Genomic DNA, 24,952 nt, shown 5'->3' on the forward strand with positions numbered 1-24,952 from the left:
AAATTCTTCAGCTTATGTTAAACATTCAAACAAGTTTCATATTCAACATTGAATTTTCAAATTTATTGTTTGAATATTAATATTGATATGCTGTCTATAACTAGTACAAAACATTGAATATGGTTTTTTATAACACAAAAAAACCCTAAATAGCTTAAATTTTGATAAGCTGGTAACTTTTACTATTATTATTATTATTATTGTTATTTTTTCATAATAAATGACATTCAATTAGCTTGCATATGTATTATATTTTGACAGTGTCCTAACAGAAAGACTACCATGCCATGTACCTTACAAGGACCAGTAGAGAAAGACTTCGGGAAGACTTACTCGATTTATTTTGAACCTAACTTGATTCATGGAAATTTGAAATCAGAAACGCATGAAAAAAGTAATTATTATATGTTATAACTGATTATGGAGTTTGTATTAGTTTAGTCTGTATATATTTATTTTTTTATATTTTAAATCTTTTACTACCATCATTGGGAAAAACAACCTGTGTGAATGTAGGTAAAAACTGCAGTGTTTTTGTAGTTGTACAGCATAGGTTAGAGGAATATACAGTTCAAAGGTCATAAGAATAATAGCACTGCAGATTTCAATGGTGACCCCATTTAGTTGGTCTCAACCTTACCAGAGTACCTAAGTTTGCAGTGGTTGTGGTTTAATTTTTATCCATACCTGTAATAATATTAATATTAATGCAGAATATGAATTAGTAATATTTCTGACAAATGCTAATGTGTAATTTTTAGAAACTATTTCATTTCTCAGCTAATGAGTTAAAAGATGTCACGACTCCTACAGAGAGCCCTGCAACTCTTGGTAAGTTGGCTTTTGCTGAAAGAAATACTTTGTGTATAGTAGGGGCTTTAAGCACAAACATACATCTTTAATTGAAGAAGAATATTTAACTCAATTAGCAGTAGCAGTAACCAATGCTTCGCACTGTTTTTTTCTGCCCTATGTAGTTATATACTTTGCATAGGCAAGTATAACTAGACATGAAACTCGTCACTTTGACGAGTTAGTTATCCGCACGACAAACGCCACGTGCACGTCATACGTTGGAATATTGCATTGCACACCGAAAAAGATTATGTCATTATGACCTGAACTGAAGAATATGATATGTTGTTAGTGCTGAATGCTGTATATTTTCTGTCATATAGTATACACAGTATAATCTGTATACATGTCACAAACAGTGTAAAATAGGTGAAATTACGGGACCCGTATTTTATTTTAATTTTCAAAAGGAAACGCGAAGGTACAGTAGTAATTTCGGAAGAAAATTATCTCAGCAACAACATATTAACGTTTAGAAGAAATTAGAATACGTGAAATATTAATGCGCGCTTTTTTAAATGTAATGAACTATGACGCAAAAGATGAAAATATGACTTTGTTTATTTAACTGGCCATATGATGACGTCACAACATCTGATTGGCGAAAAGTTCACATGATTTCGTATCTACAATCCCATAGCTTCCTGAAAACGTTTTAATCGTGATTATCACATTTTATTCTTACGAGCTATAACAGATTAAAATTTACTGTAAAGATGAAATTAATGACGCTGTTAATTAAAATTTTTAGGCATGGTGACGTCATAAAAATTAAAATATTTTTAACTCATGCGTAAGATAGTTGATTGACCTAGACAATATTAAAATCTCAGAGAAAAAGGAATACAGATAGGCATAATGCGCTCCATTGAATATGATGAGCAATAACGAAAGAGACAAAAATCCTATATTTTACATTCGTGTGGCCATACGATGACGTCACAATGTCCGGTTAGCCATATTGATTCATGATCCGATTTCTACAACTCATCAACTTCCAGAATATGTAATTAAAAAAAAGTTCACCTCGTTGTTTAGAATCTATGACTGTTTAAAAAAAGGCATAATTTTGACAAATTTTTTAACTTTTTCATCAAAAACGCACGTAAAGTATCCAATTCAACGTGCCCGTATGACGTAATTGTAAGTCGAAATTGTTTTAAAATTGGTAAAATTACTATAAAAGGCTGGAAAAACATAATTCAATAAAAAAAAAATACTTTTAGCGCTACGTGCGCACCACGCGCATAAAATTGTTCGCGCACGTGGGAAATTTTGACATGGTCAAAATGTCATAATCAGCGTAGAAAGTTGATTAAAAATTAATTTTGCGCATTTTGAATTTTAAATGCGCGTGCGCGCGTAACTTTGTGTAAAACACGCAATTTTTTTTCCACAGAAAGTTAGCGCATGATATAAATTAAAATTTTGCTAAGTTTCAATTTAAATTGTTATATGGTTTTAAATCTATGTTAAATACGCGAAATTCATAAAATCATGCGTAAGTCACGTTGCGCATTTCTGACGTCATTCACAATAGGAGGTGCACAACTTCACGTGAATGCCCATATGTTGACAAAGTTATGAAATGTTATGTTTACACGTTTTTGAGATACGCGAGATACAAAAAGAGAGGAGAAATGCGCGTGCGCGCGTAACGTCTTGTAAAACATGGCATTTTTAATCCACAAAAAGTTTGCCCTTGATATGACTTAAATTTTCACAAAGTGTCAAAACAAATTTATGCTTGGTTTTTAGTCTATGATCAATCATAAAAAATCATAAAATCGCACGTAAGTCACGTTGCGCAACTCTGACGTCATTCAAAAATAGGAGGTGCACAACTTCACGTAAATGCCCATATGTTGACAAAGTTATGAAATGTTTAGTTTACAAGTTTTTGAGATACGTGAGGCACAAAAATGGAGGAGAAAGAAATAAGAAAAAAAAAAAAAAAAAGTAACAGGACGATTACAAGAAGTTATCCGCTACTAAGCGGATAACTAATAAAAGCGCACTCTAATAAAAGTACTTTGACAAATATATAAAAACAAATTGTATCAAGAATAAAATTTGGAACTACTGTATTTACGGCGGCCATTGATTTTGTTATACACTATCCGTTCACTTTAAAATATGTAGACTAAAAATGAAAGCAATACTGGATATGAAACTTTATTCTTTACTTTTGACTGTTCAGACTTTGTGAAAATAAAAAAGTTTAACATGAATCGATTGAAAAATACATTGCTGCGGAAACACGAATTGTAAAGTTGTTTTCATGTTCAACAATATAATAACACCATTTGGAATCGTTTTGTTTGTGTGTGTTCATTTTTCTTCATTTACATTTTATTTTTATTTCAATGATTGATATTTACAATTTTTTGTGTGGAAGATTTGTTAGCTATTTGCTACTTCTGTAATTAAATTGTGGTTTATAGCAGTAACCCGTGCTCCGCACGGTTTTGTCTGCCTTAATAATAATTTGCATGTTAGGTATAAAAGCGCAATATTGGATATGGGATGTGAAAGTGACAATGTGCATGAGAGGTGCACATTTAAAACATTATAATGATAAAATATTAATTATGAAATAGGTTATAGAATAATAAAACTACAGCTGCTTACGAACACAAAAAGTGTCCGAAATTAAATGATTCGCTCAAACTTTTCTTTGGGTGACGACACCCATTGGGATTCGTTTTATGTGTGTGTTTTGTTTTTTTTTAGTTCATTTGCATTTTTCTGACTTTTTTTCTGTTGTCTTGATCAATTTATTTGGTTTACTTAGGCTCAACATTTTCATTTTCACACTTGTGCTAAACAGAGCATAGAGACTATTTGTATTTTGTGCTATATAAATTTAAAACTATTAAACTATTAAACCATTAAACCATAAAATAGATAAATAATCATTTTGACTTTCCCAAATGGCTAAACAAAATGAAATGTTAGTGCTACCCCAGCGATGCATATTCTAACTATTCAAATAGTCATCTATGTGGATAACCTATTGTGATGGGAAAAGATCTTTTTTTTCCTATAACCTGAAAATGACTTTTGGTTTAATTCTGTTCAAAATTTTTGACCACTCAAAATGTCCAGAAACACGTTCAAATTTGAGCATTTTGATGAGTGGTTACATGCAACTTTCGCGCGTATGTTTTTTGTGCTTAGACCCAAAGTTTGTGTCATGAATTTGATTGATATCTGGCAAGCGGTTATGGATGATTGGAAATGCAAATTCACAGAATGACACATTGATGATCCCAATAGAAACTAGAATTTGATTCCTCAATATTATGAATTATAGGTGATTTTATAATTTTATTGACATTAAATTTTAAAAAACATGCACATACGTTAAAATATGATTAGATTATAATATTGATTATGCCATCCTATGACCTGATGCATACTGTATATGCTTCTAGTGCTGAGTTGTGTCTATTATGTGTCATATATAATATGTACAGTATATACTGTATATCTATATACAGTGTAGCATAGGTGCAATTACGGGACCCACATCATATTCTAATTTTTGGATATTATGACGTTATAAAATAAACTTGAAGATTTTTGGAACATCCGAAACCTTTAATTCTGAAGAGCTGTAAAAAATATTCAAATATACAGTGTAGGTGAAATTAGGCATGATGTCGTCGTCAAAATGAAATGGCAAGTCATGAGAAAGATAATTTGTCAAAATTTGAGGAAAAATCTGGTCCAAATAAACAAGATACGCTCGGTTGAATGTGATAATCTATGACAAAAGAAAAGTGGCCATTTGTTGACGTAACAATATTTTGTATGTCAAATGTGTCAACATGCATTCTGAAGAGTTATTTTAATTTTAAAAAGGCTCTATTTTTTACAATTTTCAGTACCGTACTGACGCGGGTATAAGCCCATATTCGGGTATAAGCCCACCCCCGACTTTTGACTAATTTTCATGAAAAATTAGGCACTCGGGTTCACCCACCCATTAATTCGAAGATCTACAGTGTGTGTCGTAATACATTATTTTGTATTTGGCGACGTCCATACACCGAATACACCTACCTTTGATCATAACCAAGCTAGGCTAATATACGCTAGGCCATATGAGGCCTAGCGGTCCTGTTTTGTTTACACTCCATCGCGGTCGAAGATCGCTTCACACACGACGCTACAAGTCGCCAAAACGGAAAACCACTATTTGGTATCGGCTGCCATAAACAAGCTTATTAAATTTCTTTGGTACATTTCTATTTAACGAACATTGTATACTTGCTTTTCTGCTTGATAAATTCTTGTTCAATTGATGTTTAAAATAAGATATTCTACGATAAATTACACGAACTATAAGCTTAATTTTCCGACACTCTACACCTCGTGTATTAGAGAGGCAACGTCGTACACGTGAGGGCGCTCGCTCGCATGGTGGAATACACAGTGTACATCATGTGCTGTTTTTGACGATCTGCATTTTTGGATCCTCGGCTTATACCCGCGTCAGTTCGGTACTTTTGTGCAATTTATGTGTGCATTTTGTCATTTTTAACGTGCTCATATAGCACTATTTTAAGTCTGAATGAAATCAAACTAGATTGTACGCTCGCTTCGCTTGCGTACCATCTAGGTCTTGCCCACAGATGGTTCTCGAATACATTTCAGCATAAAAAAAGTGGCGATTTCAAATGTACGTACCACAGGACTATAATACATCGTCGTTTACAGAAACGAATAAATAGACACATTTATGTAGTCAACCAAAATTACTACCACCCTGGGAATTACTTCTGAAAGAGAGAAATGAGTCCAAATTTTTTATTTTGACTCATTTAAATAAACCCAATTTGTGTTTTGTATCTAACATTAGGGTTGGGGATGAGGATAGGTACAAAGAGGAACAATTTTTTAATATATTCTTTATCCACTCAGTAACGAAATAGTTTTATAGGCCTATAAATAATATACCACTAAATAGAGTAAAACATTTCCGATTTAATACTTTGTTAAAAATGTCACTGTCATAGTCGATTGAAATAGTACATGTAACAATACACAACTACGATGTTTATAATTTTGTTGTAATTATTTATTAATACAAACGTTGAGAAGCAACTGTCGGTAATAAAGTATTATATTATTATGTGTTTATAATCTAAAAGTAGGGGCTACCCACACTCACAGTAATAATGTTTATTTGTATATTTGTTTATATTATATCTAACAGTACCAACACTCACAATAAGAAATTTGCGATCAAAAGTGGTTAATACCTATTTACAGTATTGTATAGCATTGCAATACTATTTATGTTTATTCTCCAAGGGTCCATAAATTTACCTACTTGTGTTATACCATAAAGGTATGCCTCCATCGTTATTAAACCAAATAATTTGGAATGTTCCATTCATCGCCAATCAATACATTTGTATAAACGTATATTAAATCTATCAAAATAGTATTTTTTAAAGAAAATCGGCCTGTCTTCAACATTATGATGCTGTATTCGAGCTGTTCAACTGGTTTTCAGCCATCAAAAACAATTATCATAGGAGGAGATGGGAAAATGCGAAGCATCCTCGTATTATCGTCTGCGGGTATTGTTCAAGATGGACATGCATTAGACAGTGTATACCACGGTCTGAAAACAACCCTAGTTGGGGCAAATCGTTGAACCTAAATTTGTTTTAATTTTCAATAACTAATTATCGAACTCAATTTAATTAGTAAACAGGGTTACATCAAGTGGTTAAAATCAGTACCGAAAGTATGAACCAACTTTATATACCATCGAGTAAACATTCTAGAAATAACTCACGAATTTTGCCCTTACGTAAATTTATATATAGATACAGTAAATGTACTAAAGAAGGTTAGTAGAATGCGATTTGTACAAGAAATCTTATTTTTTACGTTTCCTAACATGTTTTTGGGCAGTCATTGAACACAAATGGCCTAATTCGCCCTCTAAATTGATAAAAATGTAATTTAAGTATTTTAATTTTTTAACGAGTAATTTACACACATGACCTTGTGTATGCATACATTTTCTATTTTTTTTCCTTGACCAGAAGTTTATGTATAGTGAATTTGATTGATATGTATATGACGAGATAATTTGATTTCACAAAATGATGTCACATATGAATGAACATGCTGAAAAGCTTATTAGGAATAAGTTAAAATATTTGAAAAATATTGTGAAATTTTGGTGACTTTTTGAGATAAAGTGTACAGAAAGAAACAAAGAAGAAGAAAAAGAATAGAGATTTCATACAATAACAAAAGGTTGATCATTTTATTCTAAATGATCACCTAATAAGCTACTAAGATTTTTGGGCTATCCTGAAAAATCTTCTATAAATGTATCATCTGTAATGTCAGTAGTTAATGTTATCACTTTTATGTATTTGTTATGATGATTTTCCAAATAAATTCAAATCAAAGTTATGATGCCGAAGTTGAGTGATCATGCTAGACTAGCCTAGCCAAGCCAAGCAAGCCTAGCCTATCATGATCAAAGCTTCTTATGGCCAGTTTTTATTATTCTACAGCAGTTACATTTTTTACTGCAATTGGTGATGATTTATGATCCAACGCAAGTCGTGATACGCTAGGAAATATTAAATCATAATTTTTCAAAGTTTCTCATTTATATATTGAGCTATAAGTGTTTATCATTTTTATTTAGCTTTTTGCTTATTTTATTTTGTCAAATTTTAAGTGTGCCTTATTGTTTGTGGTTCTCTTTACAGTGATAAATGGCTTGACAACTATTCAAGTTGTTGGTATAGCATTTGCTGCATTTCTTATGGGAATATTCTTTGTTGCTGCTATATGGTATATTCATATGCATACAGGTATTGTATACAAACTATCCTTTTAGATTTCTGGTATCGATGCCTTGAACTAATACGTTACATAGGAACACCAAACACTCTTTTGCCTGTGTAAATAATAATATTATTCTATTAAATAAAAAAATGTCAAAGGGCAAAAACAACATGTGCTCCACACAGTACCTGGGAAGCTTGAGTCAAGCATTATTTTGTAAACAACATCGTGAAAATGGTCTATACTGAAACACACATGAAATTTGAATAAAATAAATTTAATTAATTTTAAACAGACAATTGATTTAATTTATGTAAAAATTGATTGAAAATTGGGTTTGTTGACGCATCGAGCTGGGAAAAACATGTGCTTCACACGGTACGTCTTGGAAGCTCGAGCGGTAGTACTACGGTAGGAACGTTGTTTTTTTTATCTGTCATAACCTAGTCGCAGCCTACACACAAGATATGGACAATTTTAGTTTGTAATTTTAACAACTAGATTTTAATCTCCTATATTTCTACCATTTATTGTGGAGTGATGATTAAATGTGTAGAACAACATTAAATACTTGGGTTGTAGGCTTGAGAAGAAAACTAAAATTCTGCACATCATAAGAATTAAGTGTCTGATCTAATGGTCTGATTCAATAATGGCACAAACACGTTTCAGATAGAAAACAAAATAAAACAATGCCAAACGTGTTTGGGCTGTTTCTGAAAACAATGGCAACTGTGTTTGGGCACAAACATGTTGGAACACGCTTGGGCTTGTTTCCAAAACATCGCTTGACTGGATAGCTAGCTAATTAATATTCATAAGGCTTTTAATTAGGTCCTAAACGCGTTCAAAGATAGGCTGTTTTCCAAACACGCTTCTGCCGTTTGGAATAATGTTTAGATTACGCCTTATGGTGTTCATGGTGTCCCTCTTTTCAAAAGCTATCTTTCAAATCGAACTTGGATTTTATTTTTTTTTTCCAAAATCCACACAAGCACAAGGATCTCTTATTGGTCCTCTTTTGTTATTAATTAAGGTGAATCACATTAAAACATTAAACCCAACAACTTCTAAAAATAAATACATTGATTAATAATTAATTTGAAAAGATCAAGATTAGAAAATTTGTGAGAATGAGAAAAATGTATGCACTTGTACTAACCATAGGACCACTGGCGCTTTCATTACACATTGCAGTCCCTAATATAAGACGATAGAAAATTTAAAGAAATATTTGTATTTTTTTTTTGGTTTTTTAGGAAAATTGGAAATCTAAGACGTGTGTTATGTCATGGTTGTCTGTTTGTCCGCCAACTCTCTATTTTTAACTTTTGGATAAATATGTTGATGATTAAAAATTAAACTAAAATCTTTGTCTGTTTATCCTTCAATGTATTTATTTATTATATGTATAAATTCAACTTTCAAGTAAAGACCCTATACTGTATGTTGAACAGTTGTAAAAAATTGTAAATTAAACGAACACTAATAAGAGTCAAGACCAGGCTAAAGTCAACAATTCAACTGTATGTCTATAATAAAGAAAGAGTTTAAAGAATCGGCCAGACAAAAGTCGACAGGAAAAAATGTTTAGGTGGCAAGACATTACAATGAAGTTAGGTAGACAGGCTAGATTCAGGAATTAGGTGAGCAAATAATCTGAAATCACAATTTACAGGCCAAATTTACCCATTAAAAGTGCGACTCGTACATCAAACTACGGTAGTATAAAATAAGCTGGGCATTGACATTTTTTAATTTTCTGTGTTTGAGCAACATAAACCTTATTTCAAATTAAAATTTACTATTATAGCAATTCCAAGAACAACTCAAGAGCAGTCATCTTCAAGCCAACCACCTCCCTACCAACCAACATCAAATGGATATGCAGGTTACAGACAGGTACCAACCAGTGGTGTTAATGGTTATACTGCAGCAGCAGGCAATCATGGGCACATGAATGGATTTGGACCAACTATCAACCCAAATGGAATTCCAATGAATGGTATGATGAACAGTGCTGATCTAGCTATGGTTTGAAATGCTCATGTGGTTGTAACATACACTAAAAAGGCAGCTTAGTGCTCCAAACCAACACAATTATTAAATGGACATTTCAGGTTTAACTCTCAGGAACAGTAAATTAAATTTTCTACTGCGTCACTTCGCACCTGATAAACAAATTATGACCAACATGTTTGCTAAAGCAGTATGGTTACCAAAATATTATTAGTAATTACTGTATTAGGAAATTATTTTATCTTGGGAAGAACCATTTTGGAACAATCTTGTAATGCAAGAGTGTTTATATTTATAATAGAATTATTCAATAAAATCAGGGATAAAATGTATAATTATACTCTGATTTAAGTGGCAGTCTTATGTTTTTGACAAAGTGTTTACACCTTAAAATCACCTCAATTATTAACTAATGCAGATAATGAATGAAAAAATATACAGTATTTAATTGGACAGGTGTTGGTGATTTTAATCAATTCATTTAAAATAGATATTTAAAAAATAGCAACATCTATTTAATAATCAAGTGAAATTTGTACGGGTAGTAATATTAAGAAATAGAAAATTTCAAAAATATGTCTGATCAAGACTGTCATAAAAGGAAGTAATGTAAATATTGTAAAACTTTTGGAATTTTTTTTTTTCATTTATTTATTTATTACTTTGTTGTGGCAGGGTTATTTAATATGTGCTGCCATGTATATACACCTTGGATTTTGTTCTATCAAACTTACAGAGACCCAAGCCTATTGGCTAGAAGTAGATTTTCAATGCACATATTTGCATAATTTAATTGTTACTATCAGTTCACAATGTGGATTTTGATCATTTCAGAATCTAATTGCATTTAATGTTTTTCATAAATTGCATAATATATATAGTATGGAAAACATTTTAACAATAATTGTCGCATACACAATGATATTGTAAATGATTTTTGAAAACAAATAAACATACTTGCAAAGATTATTTAAAATGTAGATAACATTTCCAACTGACAATTAGCAATGGAAAATAGTATTATAAAATGTAGAAAATATCTCTTTAGATTGAAAAGGCTCAGGGTTACTATCTGGGAAGGCTTTAGAAGTCATTTAAAATGTAACAGGAAAGTTTGTAGTTGGTGATTCTACCTCAATATCTATTAAATGCATGTGATGCGTTTCTCGTGATACCGATGACAAGATACTATAAGCAGAAACTCCACAACCAGAATTGTTGCACCAAACTTTCAAAATATAATTGCCTAGTTGTGCTATTTTTCAGTAGGCATATTTGGTAGATTGCTATCTTCATAATTATGCATTGTTAAATGATTTTGTATTGCCTGTTATCTTTGTTTTGAGTAAAGTGTAATAAATATACTGTATCAGTTTTCAAATTTCTAATACCAACTTCAGGCCTCGGCAAATCATTTTTTGGTATAGGTTTTTCATGTAAACCCATTACAGGTATTAAAAAATATAAAATCAAATATTTTAGATTCATGTGTTTATCTAAAATAAATTAGTGTACAATATATTTCTAGCAATTAAAGGCAAATAAATGTTTGTTAGCCTTTGTACAAAGCAATGTGAGAATGCATTACATTATATTCATGTACTGTATTTATCTGTTGTGACTAACATAGTAGCAATATGTATGTAGTGATTATTAATGTTAAACTTAATTACTTAAATAATCAACCTTGGCTATTTAAAACATATATTTGTTTACATAATGACATGTACTACAGTTATATATAAAAGTAGGTTTAACAATTTATATTCAAGCAAATTTTTAAAAATGTGTTAATATCAAATCACAATTGCAGAGGTTGATTACACTGGCTGTTTTGTGACATGTTTTGCATAGCGCTATTTCAAATAGGTTTCAATCATATGATTCCTATCCAACTGAAGTGCCAATGTATATAACAAATGTTAATCCTTTGTCCGATACCAGTCAATAAGCTTAAAGTTTGGACTTAACATAAAATCTACCTCGGTAACCATGGTGAGTTTCAGCTTTGACTTCTAGGGTTAAGCTTGTAATAAATTGTACAGTATATGTTTTTGTTCAAAAAATATAATTTTGAAGTATAAAATCCAAAATACTAACACAATTGTCATGCATAAGGAGTTGTCTAAAGTCTGTCAGTATTTGTCATAGAAAATTTCTCTTAAATAGTTAATCATTTTTTAAATAGATATGAATAAGCTTTTTTTTTAAAATTTATTTTTAAAAGAACATCACTTTCTGAAATATATTATCAATTAGAAACCCAATTCAATTTTTCTTTGTGAGTTTTGTTACTCTAGGTTATATGGTAAAGGTGTGTAAAAACATAGAGGCCACTATTACAATGAAAGCATGGATTACAGTCCTGAGTAATGTTGACCTTATTACCTCAGTTATTTCATGGAGGTACCTCCATAATTATTTGTTCATTGCTGAAGAATTACTATGTGTATGTATAAAGGTCAATATCCAGATTTTAAGTACAGTACAATTATTTGATTTAGGATACAGATGTACTGTAGTACTGTAGGGTTTTTTATTTTAAGTATTGTTCTCTTTCAATTATTATTCTGGTATAAATGCTATTTGTGTTTTGAATAATTCATTGTTTTAATTGTATCTAGGCCTAATTGTACTTGTAGTGTTTATTCTTCATTGTAAATAAACCTTTATATCAAATTAAGCAAAGATGATCACTGTAACTATTGACTGCATATTAATAGTAATTGTTTAATACTATCAGTTATCCTGATGATGAAGTGATATGTTTTGATTCTTCTTCTTCTTCTTCTTCTTCTTCTTCTTCTTCTTCTTCTTCTTCTTTATGTTTGAGGTCCTGAATACTTCGGTCTGTTCGGTTTCTCGTTTTTTTTACAATAAGTAGAGTCAAACTGTTATATTACCACCAAAGAAATCCCGTATTTGAACAAAATAGGCTAGAAGAGCAAATATCAAAAGGGTATAACTTTGACCAAAATATTTTTTCTTCAGATCATATATTATGCTATTATGTTTATATTTATTATCTGGTGAAAATTGTTCAAATTGCAACGATTCTAACTATCTCTATGTATGCTACAACTTCGAAACATTAAGCATCTGTTATTTTCTTATTTTTATTATGAAATTTTCTACAAGCAGCTTGAAGATCCACTTGAACCTCTAAGAACAACCACAATAGTTTAATCAAATAAACAAATTGAAATATTTCTAAGCAGTATATACATGAACAATCATACATTTCATCAGTAAATCCAAAATATTTTATAAGCCACGTTCAATAATATAATGAAAATTTCCGTTATCAGATTATTTTGTATTTGAGTTGATCTTATTGGTATCTAAAAACAATAATTATATATAACGTATTTGTGAATGTGTATCTTCTGCCTCATATTGTTATTGATGATTCTATCCAGATGGTCTTCATTGAAGCATTTAATGACACTTTCCTTTCCTTAGGTAACTGACAAAAACTAAATAGAGAAACACCAGATACATACGCAGATTCCGGTGTCATTGGCCCTATTATCGTATCTTGTCCTGGCTGTCCATCTTTATGTTGACATTCTTCAAGATCTAGTGAAAATAACTTCATGGATCGTAGAAGTATACTTCCTTCTAAAACCTTGTCGCTTTCTCCGGTATCTGTTACAGACATTTGTGTTTACAAAGTATTTCAGTTTAGTATTGCTTCGTTTTTGGGTCTTCTGATTTGCCTCCTATCAGAATGACTCTGGTTCACTTGACCTTCATAAATAAATGACGATCTATCAAACAGTACATCGTCGTTGCCAGCTTCATTGTCACTATTTTCATCTACATCACTATTAACATTAACTTAATATTCACTTAAGAATTATAAATTAACCCATTGACGGTCTATTATTTAACATGTCATTACCTTAAAGTTTGTTTCTTATTCTTTGTCAAAACAGCAAGATCAAGTAAAATCAATTAAGTATTGTTAGTGCTTTTTGAAAGAAACTACTGTTTCCCCTTTAAGTTGAACGATTTACTTCTAGTATCAGAAGTAGTATCAAAAGTACTACTAGTAGTATAAGTGTTGGTAGTAGAAGTAGGAGAATGAGGAAACGTGTTATCAAGTATCATATCAACAACAATTTGTGAATCCCGTTGTTGTTTATCACTAAGCAACAGAACATCATCATTGAAATATACTGCCTGATTTCTTGGAAAATGTTTGAATTCATCGAAGGAAATAATTTTACCAGATCCTTGACAAATTGAGGTTTTTGTAAACCATTTGTTGCATTCTTTTATGCTTGCATCAGTTGTTTCAGTAGAAGTTTTGTTAACAAAATAATTATACTTTTCGTTTATGTGAATGCTGTCTAAAGTGGACTTATTTGAACTGCCAAGACTCTTGGAGGTACAACAGTAATTCAAGTTATTTTGAATTTCATTTTCACAATTATAATCTAGATGTTCATTATTATTTTGTATACCAATAGCTTCTTGTTTTATTTGCTCAAATTCTTCCCGACGCATGATACGTCCACTAGGTAACATAGGTGTGGCCATTGTAAGACATTCCTCTATGCACGCTTGTCTATAGATCCGATTGTGTTGAGTATGTGTATTGCTTTTTGCCACACCATGTAAATCTTCTTCTTCTACCTGATTATCGGGTAGTAAAGTTGGATTGCATGTTTGAGTAGTAGATTCCACTATTTTAAGAATTTGGACTGGTTTCTCATTTTCATTTATATGTAAAACCATACGTTCTTCAGCAGATCTGGCTGTCAAATCAGAATGACTATCTAGTTGTGTTGTATCTTCTGTATCAAATTTTATTTTTATTTCAATACTAGTTAGATTCTTTCCTTTTGCTCTGTTTAAAAACGGTCGAATTTTGTTTTTGATGATTCTATCCAGATGGTCTTCATTGAAGCCTTCATTAATGGCATATAGTGACACTTCCGTTTCCTTAGGTAACTGACAAAAACTAGATAGAGAAACACCACCAGATACATACGCAGATTCCGGTGTCATTGGCCCTATTATCGTATCTTGTCCTGGCGGTCCATCTTTATGTTGACGTTCTTCAAGATCTTGTGAACATAACTTCATGGAACGTAGAAAAGTACTTCCTTTAAAAACCCTGTCGCTTTCTCCGGTATCAGTGTTACAGACATTTGTGTTTACAAAGTAGTTCAGTTTAGTAGCGTCTTGAGTTTGTTCATTTTTTCCTTCGTTTTTGGGTCTTCTGATTTGCCTCCTATCAGAATGACTCTGGTTCACTTGACCTTCTTGAATAATTGACGATCCATTAAATACTTGTACACTGTCATCGCCACCATTTTCATTGTCACTGTTTTCATCTACATCACTATCAAGATTGTTAATGGCTGTAAATGGCAAATCTTGTAGTTTTCTGCGAATCCTTTCAACATTTTTACCCATTTCCTTTGCCTTGCTATCGTTATCTTGAATTTCGAAAAATGCTTTTAATCGGTTAAACTCCTCAAGTGCTTCCATGAAATATTTATGTGCATCACTAAACTCATTTCGTTTTTCGTGAACTGTACCAAGACTCTCCATGATCTCACCCAGCTCTGTGTTTTGTGGAATTCCACTTTTACGTATTTCATAGCACTTGTAGAATAACTCAAGTGCGTCTTCTAATTGATTAAATTTCAGCTTTAAAGAAGCTAAATAAAATAATGAATTTGCTGTAGACTTGTGCTGAGGTTGTAGTTTTTCTCTAATGTGGACTGCTTGTTGGTAGCATACCATTGCTTCACTATAATTCTTCTGGTATTCGTATACTCGTCCCCGATTGTTAGCTATGAGAGCTGTGTCCACATGATTTAGACCAAGAGATTCCCTCATTTCAAATGACTGATTGAGCAGCCTGTGAGCTTTATTGGGATTATCTTCATAAAAACATGTGTTAATTGCAACATTGTTTAACGAAACTATGATGTCGTTAGCCGGTTCGTGATTAAAGCGCATCTTTGTATCTAGTCCTTTCTGACAATATTCTATCGCTTTATTTTGGTCTCCCATTCTCATATAGGCCAGACTCATGTTGTTGTACGTTCCTCCAATTGACGGGTGATCGCCCCAAAGTTTTCTTCGCATCTTTAAAGTCTTCTCATGATATCGAATACCACGTTTGGGTGAATCTGTTAAAGTAAAGATTTGAGTCAAAATGATATAGGTTATGCTGTATTTTAAAAGAAAAAGTGGGATTTAAAGCAATAACATAACATACATAACATAATAGCATAATTACATACCAAGAACAACATATGAAATTCCTATACACGACCAGACTGCTGCAATTATTCTCTCCCATCGGGTTTCCAATTTTCTTTCAATTTCACTCATTCTCAACAAAGTTTCTTCGGCATCTTTAAAATATCTATTGATTATTTAATATAGAGTTTTAAAAACTATAATGGACATATAAATCTTATATATAATTGGCGAATGGTTCTTCTTCCATCCAATTAATCCATAACAATTAACTAAACAATTAATATTAAAAATCAGTATAAGCTTTTAAATTGTGATTTAGATAATAAAAATCCCTGTTTTTGTTCCATGACATCCGTGCCATCCCAGCAAAAATAGTTCACCCCATAAATACAAAAATATTGTAACAATGACAATGCCTTTTTGAATGACAGCTTAATTAGACATATACTGAACATTTAGAATGTTTATTACCTTAAAGCGACTTTGGAAGAGCCTTGCATGAGCAAGTTCCACCCAATATGGTTTAACAACCATGCCATGTCAACAGTATCACCATATGAAGCTAGAATGTCAACTGCCTTCTTGTACTGCTCTTGTGCCAATTTCCAATTTGATGCAGTGAAGTTTAATGCTTGACCATAGGATGACAACATTACACCGAGATGTTTCTTCTGATTTCGGCTTTCAGCAGCTCTTACACAAGCCGCATAAAATTCAACAGATTCTTTTCTTGGCAGAAAATTAATAATAAGATATTCTGCCTTGCAAGCAACGTCAAGAAAGAGATCGTAGTCTTCCGAAGGACACAGCGCTGCCTCTTGCAGAAGTTTCTGTATGTTTATTAACTCTATACTAAATAGTGGGAGTTTTTTACACGAGTCTTCTTCAACGATTGGCGCCAACGATTGAAGCAATTTTCCGTAAAATGAACAATAACGATTGCGCAGGACAATTGACTGTTCTGACGAAAGTAAAGATAATTCATTAGATAAAAATTCCCTTAAAAAGTCATGAATATCGAAACGATCATTTAATGTATCTCTGGCAACAAGGGACCGTGTTGTTAATGGAATTAAGACACGTTGTTTAGCAGAAACTACTGGTTTTTCGTTGCTTAATTCAAGAATGTCAGCAACTGCTTTAGCAGTAAATGAAGAAGGAATATAGGAAAGCCTTATGTAATCATTTCTTATTGACTTTAACTTGTTGACGGATGATTTAATGACAACCGAAACCTTTTCTGTTTCACTGTAATTGGCAGAACTTAATGTTTCCAAGCGATTCTCTTCTAGCAACGCAAAGAGTTCATGTGGAGTGTATGTATTATTTTTAAGTTCAGTTGCAGCGATTACTAAAGCATGCGGAATTCCGGCGCAATATTTAGATATCTTCTTATCAATACCATCTACAAATACAACATTTTCCGCAACAGATGTTAACAACTTAATAGAATCTTCAATACTTAATGGTTTTAAACGATGGTGGTACACATTAACATGAATTGACAGCAACCTGTATTTAAACCTGGAGTTTATTAGAAGCAACACTTTTGAGTTATTGACAAGTCGTGTACAAAAGTCTAGAAATTGAGTCTGCAACTCATTAGATGTATCAACAGACAAGTGTTCTGCCGAATCAAAAATCAGTAGACAAAGACGTTTGAGCCGCATGAAATGCTTTATAAGTGCATTTTCAGAACACGGTGGAAGTCCTAATGCTGCAGATATCTTGACAAGGACTCTGTTGAAATCTGTTACTTGACGTAGTTTAATGCAATACACATCTAATTGCTTATCCAAAAGTTGGAAATCACTTACCAGTCGGTTACCAATTTCTTTTGATAGACGTGTTTTGCCGACCATTGGTTCTCCTGTAATTATTATCACTCGTCGTATTTCTGATTTCGGTGACAATACAGCATCGAAAAATAGTTCTTGTAAATGTTGCGTTTCCTTTTCTCGCCCAATGAACATTGTATTGTCCACTGTGTACTCATTGTTATCCATTTTGCTTTAATTTCTGAAAGTGATAATATCTGCAGCGTTACTGGTAATATTATGCATATTATTATGTCTACATCACCGATCTCTCATTATCTGTAGGCCTACGTTTTTAAAAATGTCCATGACTAATTTTTAGAGAGGTTTCGCAATCTTACGAATATGATAACGAAAACAGATACGTCACGCACACATATTCGTTTTTGTAAGCCAGTAAAAATCTGTTTTGCATGGCAACAAAATATTGAGGGCGCCGTCCAAAATATGACTACGGTAAATTTGAGCGAAGCGCATGTACGTGTTGCTTGGTGGTTGGCTGCCTAGGCCTAGCGTAACATCAAAGCGAGTGAGGACTTTAAAAACTGCTATTTATCAAAATTCGCCTGGCATTTTAGTAAATTACTTTAGTAAATTACTTTCAATAAATATATAATTATATTATAATCCTGAATCGTTCCTGATTCAAATGCAAAATGTGCAAAATAGATCAAAAACTATACGCGTTTTGTAGTTACGAATATGACTGGTGATACTCGTCAACACGAATACGCTTTACGAATATAAAATGGGGATCAGCTCAAAAGTTTTACAAATGTGTGATGTATCCGTTTTCGTTATCGTATTCGTAAGGTTGCGAAACCTCCCTATTCATGATGTTATGGTAAATAATCACAGCCAATTTGGTACCATCGAACATAATTATGTTGCTCTTAATTTGAAATCTCAATAAATTCCAGGATTTGGATATGCCTATTAATCTCAGTAAATTTAACAAAAAAACTACTGAACTTGAAGTCTGAAATCTTAAGAAACTCACTTGCTCGCTTTCACTCCAATTTAAGTGACTCAATTGAAAGCCTAGAAACAAAATTTGTGATGATAAAAAAACTACTGGGGTATACAATGTTTATATTCATTTTATGAAATATTACAAATTAAATTAAATAAAACTTGTAAACTTAATAGCAGCTGAGCTAAATTTTTCTAAAATTTGTTTTATCAAATATCTTATTATATATTTCGTTTTTATCCATAAAGTGCAATTTTGGGGACCTAGCATCTCTATTAAAAAAACAAGGCCATATACATGGTTGCATCCAACATAGTGAGTGGAGTCATTTTCATGAGATCCGTGACTAATTTTAGGATACCTTTTTTTGACTATGGATTTAGTGAAATGAACCAATTTAGAAAAAATATAGCTCCTATACACCTCCCCAAAATCGTGGCAAAGTGTATTTTAGAGGGCGTTTTCAAAATGGCCGCCTATAAGATTGGGCTCTTGTATCTTTGTAACCACTCATGATAGAGACTTCATTTTGAAAAATTTAAATTGTTCACAATATGCATGTTTATATTCGCTCTAATGAAAAATTTTGCCGTAAAATGACCGGAAATGCTATTTTTGGACCATTTGACCTTTGACCTCAAGTTGTCGTATCTCAATATGTACTGGTCCTAAAAGCTTGAAATTTGGCACATAGTGTTCAGCAGAATATGAATATATTTGTCCTAATGAACTTTTTTGTCAAATATTGACCAGAAGTGCCATTTGTGACCTTTGACACTACACATGTATTAAATGACTGTGTTAACATTGGTTCCGACATCTGCCTGGGTGCAGAACGGTTAATATACACATTTGCGGGAAAAAAGTATAGTAAAATCTTTTTTCGGTTTTTCTGATAGAGTATACCATATAGAATTTCAGAAAATAAATTAAAATGCATTAAAAACAACTTTTATTTTGTTAAGATATAGCATGCAATCGGGGAAAAGTTTTGTCTTTGCACCCCAGAAGTCCTGTTACAACGGTTCAAGTTTTGTTTTTTTTTCTCGCAGTTACAATTTTTCGCGCACCACTCCTCTCAGGGGCAATAAGCAGATGCCTGTTCCCCAAGTAGAGTAATCCTGCTACCTAGTTTCTCATCTCCTATTAAAAATAAGGTATTTTATTCTGGTCCTCAAGCTTAACTGTTACTGCGACATTCGGATTAGACCCTCCATGGCTTACAGCAGCCAGCATCTACTACCAGTTTTTGTACAGTATTTAACCAATTTTATTTGTGCTCCACAGAAGTCTAAAATCATTTAAAAACTTACGAATAAACAATTTCATAGCCTAGGCCTATGCCTTCTTTAATCCTTGTTGACAGGTAAATCTGGTAACTGGAAATTTGAGGTACAACTCGTGAATGATTTGAATTTCCTCATTGTCATTACAATAACATTAACTGACAAACAAACTAACCAAAATAGAAATACTGTCTGTTATTATTCTTGATGGTTGAATTGATGCATAAGCGAACTAAGCTAGTGCGAAATTTCCAACAAGAATATTTTTTCATCATCCGGAAATACCCGGCTATAATTAGAATATGACTCTTGGAAGTTGATAAAAATAGAGTTTTGCGGTGTTGACGTCACGGCGGTAGGTGGCGCTGCATGTTTGCTAGCCACAGAGCCATATATAAAGAGAAATAATAATAATTTATTGAAACTACACCTTTACAACGGTGGCACCAGTGGTGGCACCCGTTCATACACGGTGCGTTTCTATACAGATAGACATTCAACAGATACAAATAATAAAAACAAACAGATACAAAATAAAACTAGTCAACCGCCGACTCGATCGCTGTCGTAGTCGTTACGTCACTTATACAATATACAATGAATTAAAAAGAAATGAAATACAAACGATTTTTTAAACTAGTACAGTAATAATAACTGAAAAATATTGTACCAAAATTTAGAAATAGTAATATTAAAAACTCAAAATAAAAAGATGTCTATACCGCAACAAACCAAAAACATTACATGCTATCTACGAGTTGTATAAGATTGTTTCGTATTTTCCATCTTGTTAGGTATAGGCCTACTTTAAAACATTTGTCAAGACACAATAGAACATTATTACTGAGGGGAAGTGTATCCTTCCCCCCAGAACATATAACATTTTTCGTTGTTACTGGTGCAGAATGTTTCCCAAACACCTAACTCGTTATGATAAATTAAGTCTTGTTTAAGTATATTTAGCTGTTCTTCTCTTACACATTGTAATGCATCACAACTAAATAAAAAGTGAGATATGTCCTCTATATTTCCAGAGTTACATAATGAACAGAGACCATCATTCTCCACGGTCCATTAAGTTAATTTAAAATTTAAAGGTAGAGTATTGAAACGGGCTTGAAATTTAAGACGGGCACCATTAAAATTTGTTTTATCAAATAAAAACTTTTCAAGATCCGGTTTTGATTTTAACTTTGGATTAAAGTCACGTGATATGCAGATCAAATAGTGTCGAACTTGTCTCCATTAATTGCATGTAAAGTATAGGTTTCGATAAAGTATATGAAAACAAAAAAAATTAAATTCTGCTGACCAACCATTGGTGTATGATCATAGCCCAATTTTAATATCTTTAACCAAATCTGACTTGACATAATTATCTTGATGGATGGCGTTGAAATAGGCCTACCCAGAGATGTTCCAGAAGAAAACTTTAAAAACACAATGGTCATGCACTATAGGATGCAGTAAACATGGTGACTATGCAAAACACAATGGTCATGCACTATAGGATGCTGTAAACATTTGGTGACTATGCAAGTATTTATGCACGTTACCTAGATATTTTGTCATTTTTGTTGTATTTGACCAATACATTGGAAAGGGGTTGTCCCGGGGGCGATTTTTTTTTTCGTACATAAGTTGGGGACCCCCTCATGAAACGTCACAAAATAAACATGAATAATTCATCAGTTAAATTTTCTTGTTCCGTGTGCACCCAAGCGTATAGCAACAAGAAGTGAGCACACAAGTGCGGTACGATTCTAGGCCTATCTCCGCTGTTGTTGCGGCGTGCGATTTCATAGAAGATAGCGGCGTTTTGTGTGGATTGTCGAAATAATCAGCCTTTAGTTTATGGTGTTTTTAATATAATTTATTACTAAAGAATTACGTGTTAAAATTATAGTTTCTATTTTAATACTATTAGGCCTAATTATTAGTCTCTAAACCCATGTGTGTCTATTCTAGTAGTAGCTGTGTGGGGGTGTGTGTGACGTGTGTGTGTTAAGTTTATGACCAAAGATAGTTATCTTTGGTATGACACAATCCGAGTAATAAGTCAGCAAAATTAAACATTACACAAAAATACATTTTTTATTCTCGTGGGTCAAATCTTCCCATCTCATGTGTTCATATACGGGAATTTTTAAAGTTCCTTTGAGTACATGCATATTGTTTGATAATAAAATAGCAGAATTAAAAAAATACAGTACACAAATTATATACACATTCTTTATTCTTGTGGCTCTAAGCTTTCTTTGGGCTATGTCCAATGAATTACTACTTAGTTTAATCATGGAGGTATAAAAATATATACCTCCATGGTTTTGTCTTGACTAGCCTCGACTCGACACATTTTGTGTGAAGAAGAGTGCGCGAAGGCAATCACGTGAATTGACTTATAATCCTAGGCCTACTGTAGAAAGTATCGTATCGCAGTTGTGTAATCACTTCTTGTTGCTATACGCTTGGGTGCACACGGAACAACAAATTTAACTGATGAATTATTCATGTTTATTTTGTGACGTTTCATGAGGGGGTCCCCAACTTATGTACGAAAAAAAAAATCGCGTCCCGCGAAGGGGGGGGGGGGGGGGGTTTAAAAGCAGTGACACGATTGAAAGGATAGTTTCAATGTACTAATCTGTACCATATGTGTTTTAGGTCACATTCATCTGTTTGGAGAAGAAACAAGTTTTCAGGCATTCTTTCATTCAATCACAAAAATGCTTATGCAATTATACATGAAGGTTGATGTATAATGATATGTACTTTGTAACTCCAATAGCAACCGTACTAAAGTATGGACGATGTCTGGTATAGTGAACAATAAAGTGGTTGAAAACCTATTAAGAATAATCTAATCAGCTTTCATGCCTTTACAGGTTGCAGCACGTCAATATTTGCTGGTTATAGGAAGAAGTCATACTGGAAATCGTTCGTAACACATCCACTCCTTGTAAATGGAATTGATTAAGATTAAGAATTTGCACGTACAGTGTACAGTAAAGTTTAATTGCCAAATATATGGTACTCTTGAGCAGATAACTGTATAAAAACAGATTACTCTTTGGAGGGTCTTGAAATGCTACCTCCATCTAGACTCATTGACCCTATACCATTAACACTAGTGATATATTTCCCTTAAATATTAAGTATTTCACTTTACTCAATACACATTTAAGTACTGTATTTCCCTTAAATTGGGAAACACTTAACATTTTAAAAACTCACCTATGGGGAATACAGACATCACAGAACATACGGGCCAACTATCAGGCAGAGATCAGTATGTGGCCTAAATAAATCGGGTCGTTTGGAAGCCCTTAACCCAGTTGTCAGTTTGGAACTTGTTACATGTGTATGTAAACTAAAGAGCCAGATGAAGTTGTTACCGAAAGCATGCATGTGTGGTTGTGATTCGATTGTTTGCTGTTACCCAGATGGCCAGTAGGCATTCTATCAGTGCTGAAAGAAATACTCACCTCAGAGCGTTTTACCTCCTTCCATCCCAGAAAAATTCCGGATATTGACATGGGCCCATTACTCCCAACCCACAAAGCCTCTGTGACCGTTTTTAAATGAAATTAAAGACATTCCAGTAGGCCTCCAATTTCGGTTATTTTGATACTCTTGGACTCATCCTCTCCATTCCTTGAACACCTTCCAGGAGTGATTCAAAAATTTTGAAATAGGATTATTATAACATAGTCATACTAGTAACGGTTCACTTTGATTTGAAGCAAGAAACGGAATCTAGTTTTAAAGTGAAATATTGCAAGAGTTTAAATTTGGTATTATAGCATAATGATTTGGGCAGTCTATGTGTTTGAAGCATAACTTAATTTCTGGTCAACTATAGGTCCAATTTTCAAAATATCCTTACTCAATCCCAAAGATGGGGACTGAGGTTGAGAATCCCTCCTAATCGTCACCTCTTCCACTGAAAACCATCATCCGTGACAGAGCGGTGTATTTGAAATTTAATACACATAGATAATGGTAATTGGTTGGTTCATCAAATTCGAATCCCTCTATAAAAAAACTAGTTTACGAGCCTGGAGTAGCTTACCGTATGGTGTATCGTGAGCAACGGTTAAACATATTATTCATTCATAGTACAGTATCTTGACACCAAAACTATCACTTTGTGATCTGGTTACTAAATATTTCTATGGCCATTTTCTTGATCAGTGGTCATGATATGTCTTTTGGCACTTGTTCATTAGGGTGATATTAATATGAGTGTATTTGGATATTAAGCAAAGACAACATTCGCTGTTATTAAAAATGTAAGTGTGCTCCACGCAAAAATGTTTGTACCAGCTATACGTTTAATTTCAAAATAAGGTGTCTTTCTAACATTTTGTGTATTTCTGTTGTATTAGAGCAAATATAAATATATATTTTGCGAGTAATTTTAGACTAAAATTACAACTTTCTGTCTAGTGGTTGCTGCCCAGTGGGCAAAAATTGGTTGAATTAACGTTAATTCAACGTTATCTGCAAACGTTGAAATAACGTTGAAAAAGTGGTTGAAAATGAAAGTTTGCCTCAACGTAAATGTCAACGTTGAATCAACATAGAAATTATCAACGTTGAAACAACGTTAAAATAAGTAACGTTGAAATAACGTTGAAAAAATGGTTGAAAATGAAAGTTTGCCTCAACGTAAATGTCAACGTTGAATCAACATAGAAATTATCAACGTTGAAACAACGTTAAAATAAGTAACGTTGAAATAACGTTGAAAAAATGGTTGAAAATGAAAGTTTGCCTCAACTTAAATGTCAACGTTGAATCAACATAGAAATTATCAACGTTGAATCAACGTTAAAATAGGTAACGTTGAAATAACGTTGAAAAAATGGTTGAAAATGAAAGTTTGCCTCAACGTAAATGTCAACGTTGAATCAACATAGAAATTATCAACGTTGAAACAA

General features: G+C 32.7%; 2 protein-coding genes across 4 annotated transcripts in view; one reads left to right on the forward strand and one right to left on the reverse strand.

Annotated features, from left to right (window-relative positions):
* Nucleotides 1-12,325, forward strand: part of LOC140046641 (transforming growth factor beta receptor type 3-like) — a 60,111-nt gene extending 47,786 nt beyond the window's left edge. The window contains exons 10-13 of one of the 3 annotated variants that reach the window (XM_072091336.1): nt 262-394; nt 781-831; nt 7,608-7,712; nt 9,500-12,325. In XM_072091336.1, coding sequence (XP_071947437.1) covers nt 262-394; nt 781-831; nt 7,608-7,712; nt 9,500-9,726 — 516 coding nt within the window. In that variant the 3' untranslated portion in view covers nt 9,727-12,325. The other 2 variants (XM_072091338.1, XM_072091337.1) reach the window with 2 other exon arrangements.
* A 352-nt stretch (nt 12,326-12,677) lies between these two features.
* On the reverse strand, nt 12,678-20,224 carry LOC140046639 (uncharacterized). Its single transcript, XM_072091333.1, has 4 exons — nt 20,037-20,224; nt 16,405-17,952; nt 15,972-16,096; nt 12,678-15,857 (listed from the first exon to the last, which is right to left on the reverse strand). The coding sequence occupies exons 2-4, from the start codon at nt 17,937-17,939 to the stop codon at nt 13,693-13,695; spliced, it is 3,825 nt and encodes a 1,274-aa protein (XP_071947434.1). The 5' UTR covers nt 17,940-17,952; nt 20,037-20,224; the 3' UTR covers nt 12,678-13,692.
* Between the last annotated feature and the right edge of the window lie 4,728 nt (nt 20,225-24,952).

Source organism: Antedon mediterranea, chromosome 4 (assembly GCF_964355755.1).
Source record: "Antedon mediterranea chromosome 4, ecAntMedi1.1, whole genome shotgun sequence".
In the NCBI taxonomy this organism is placed as follows: domain Eukaryota; kingdom Metazoa; phylum Echinodermata; class Crinoidea; order Comatulida; family Antedonidae; genus Antedon; species Antedon mediterranea.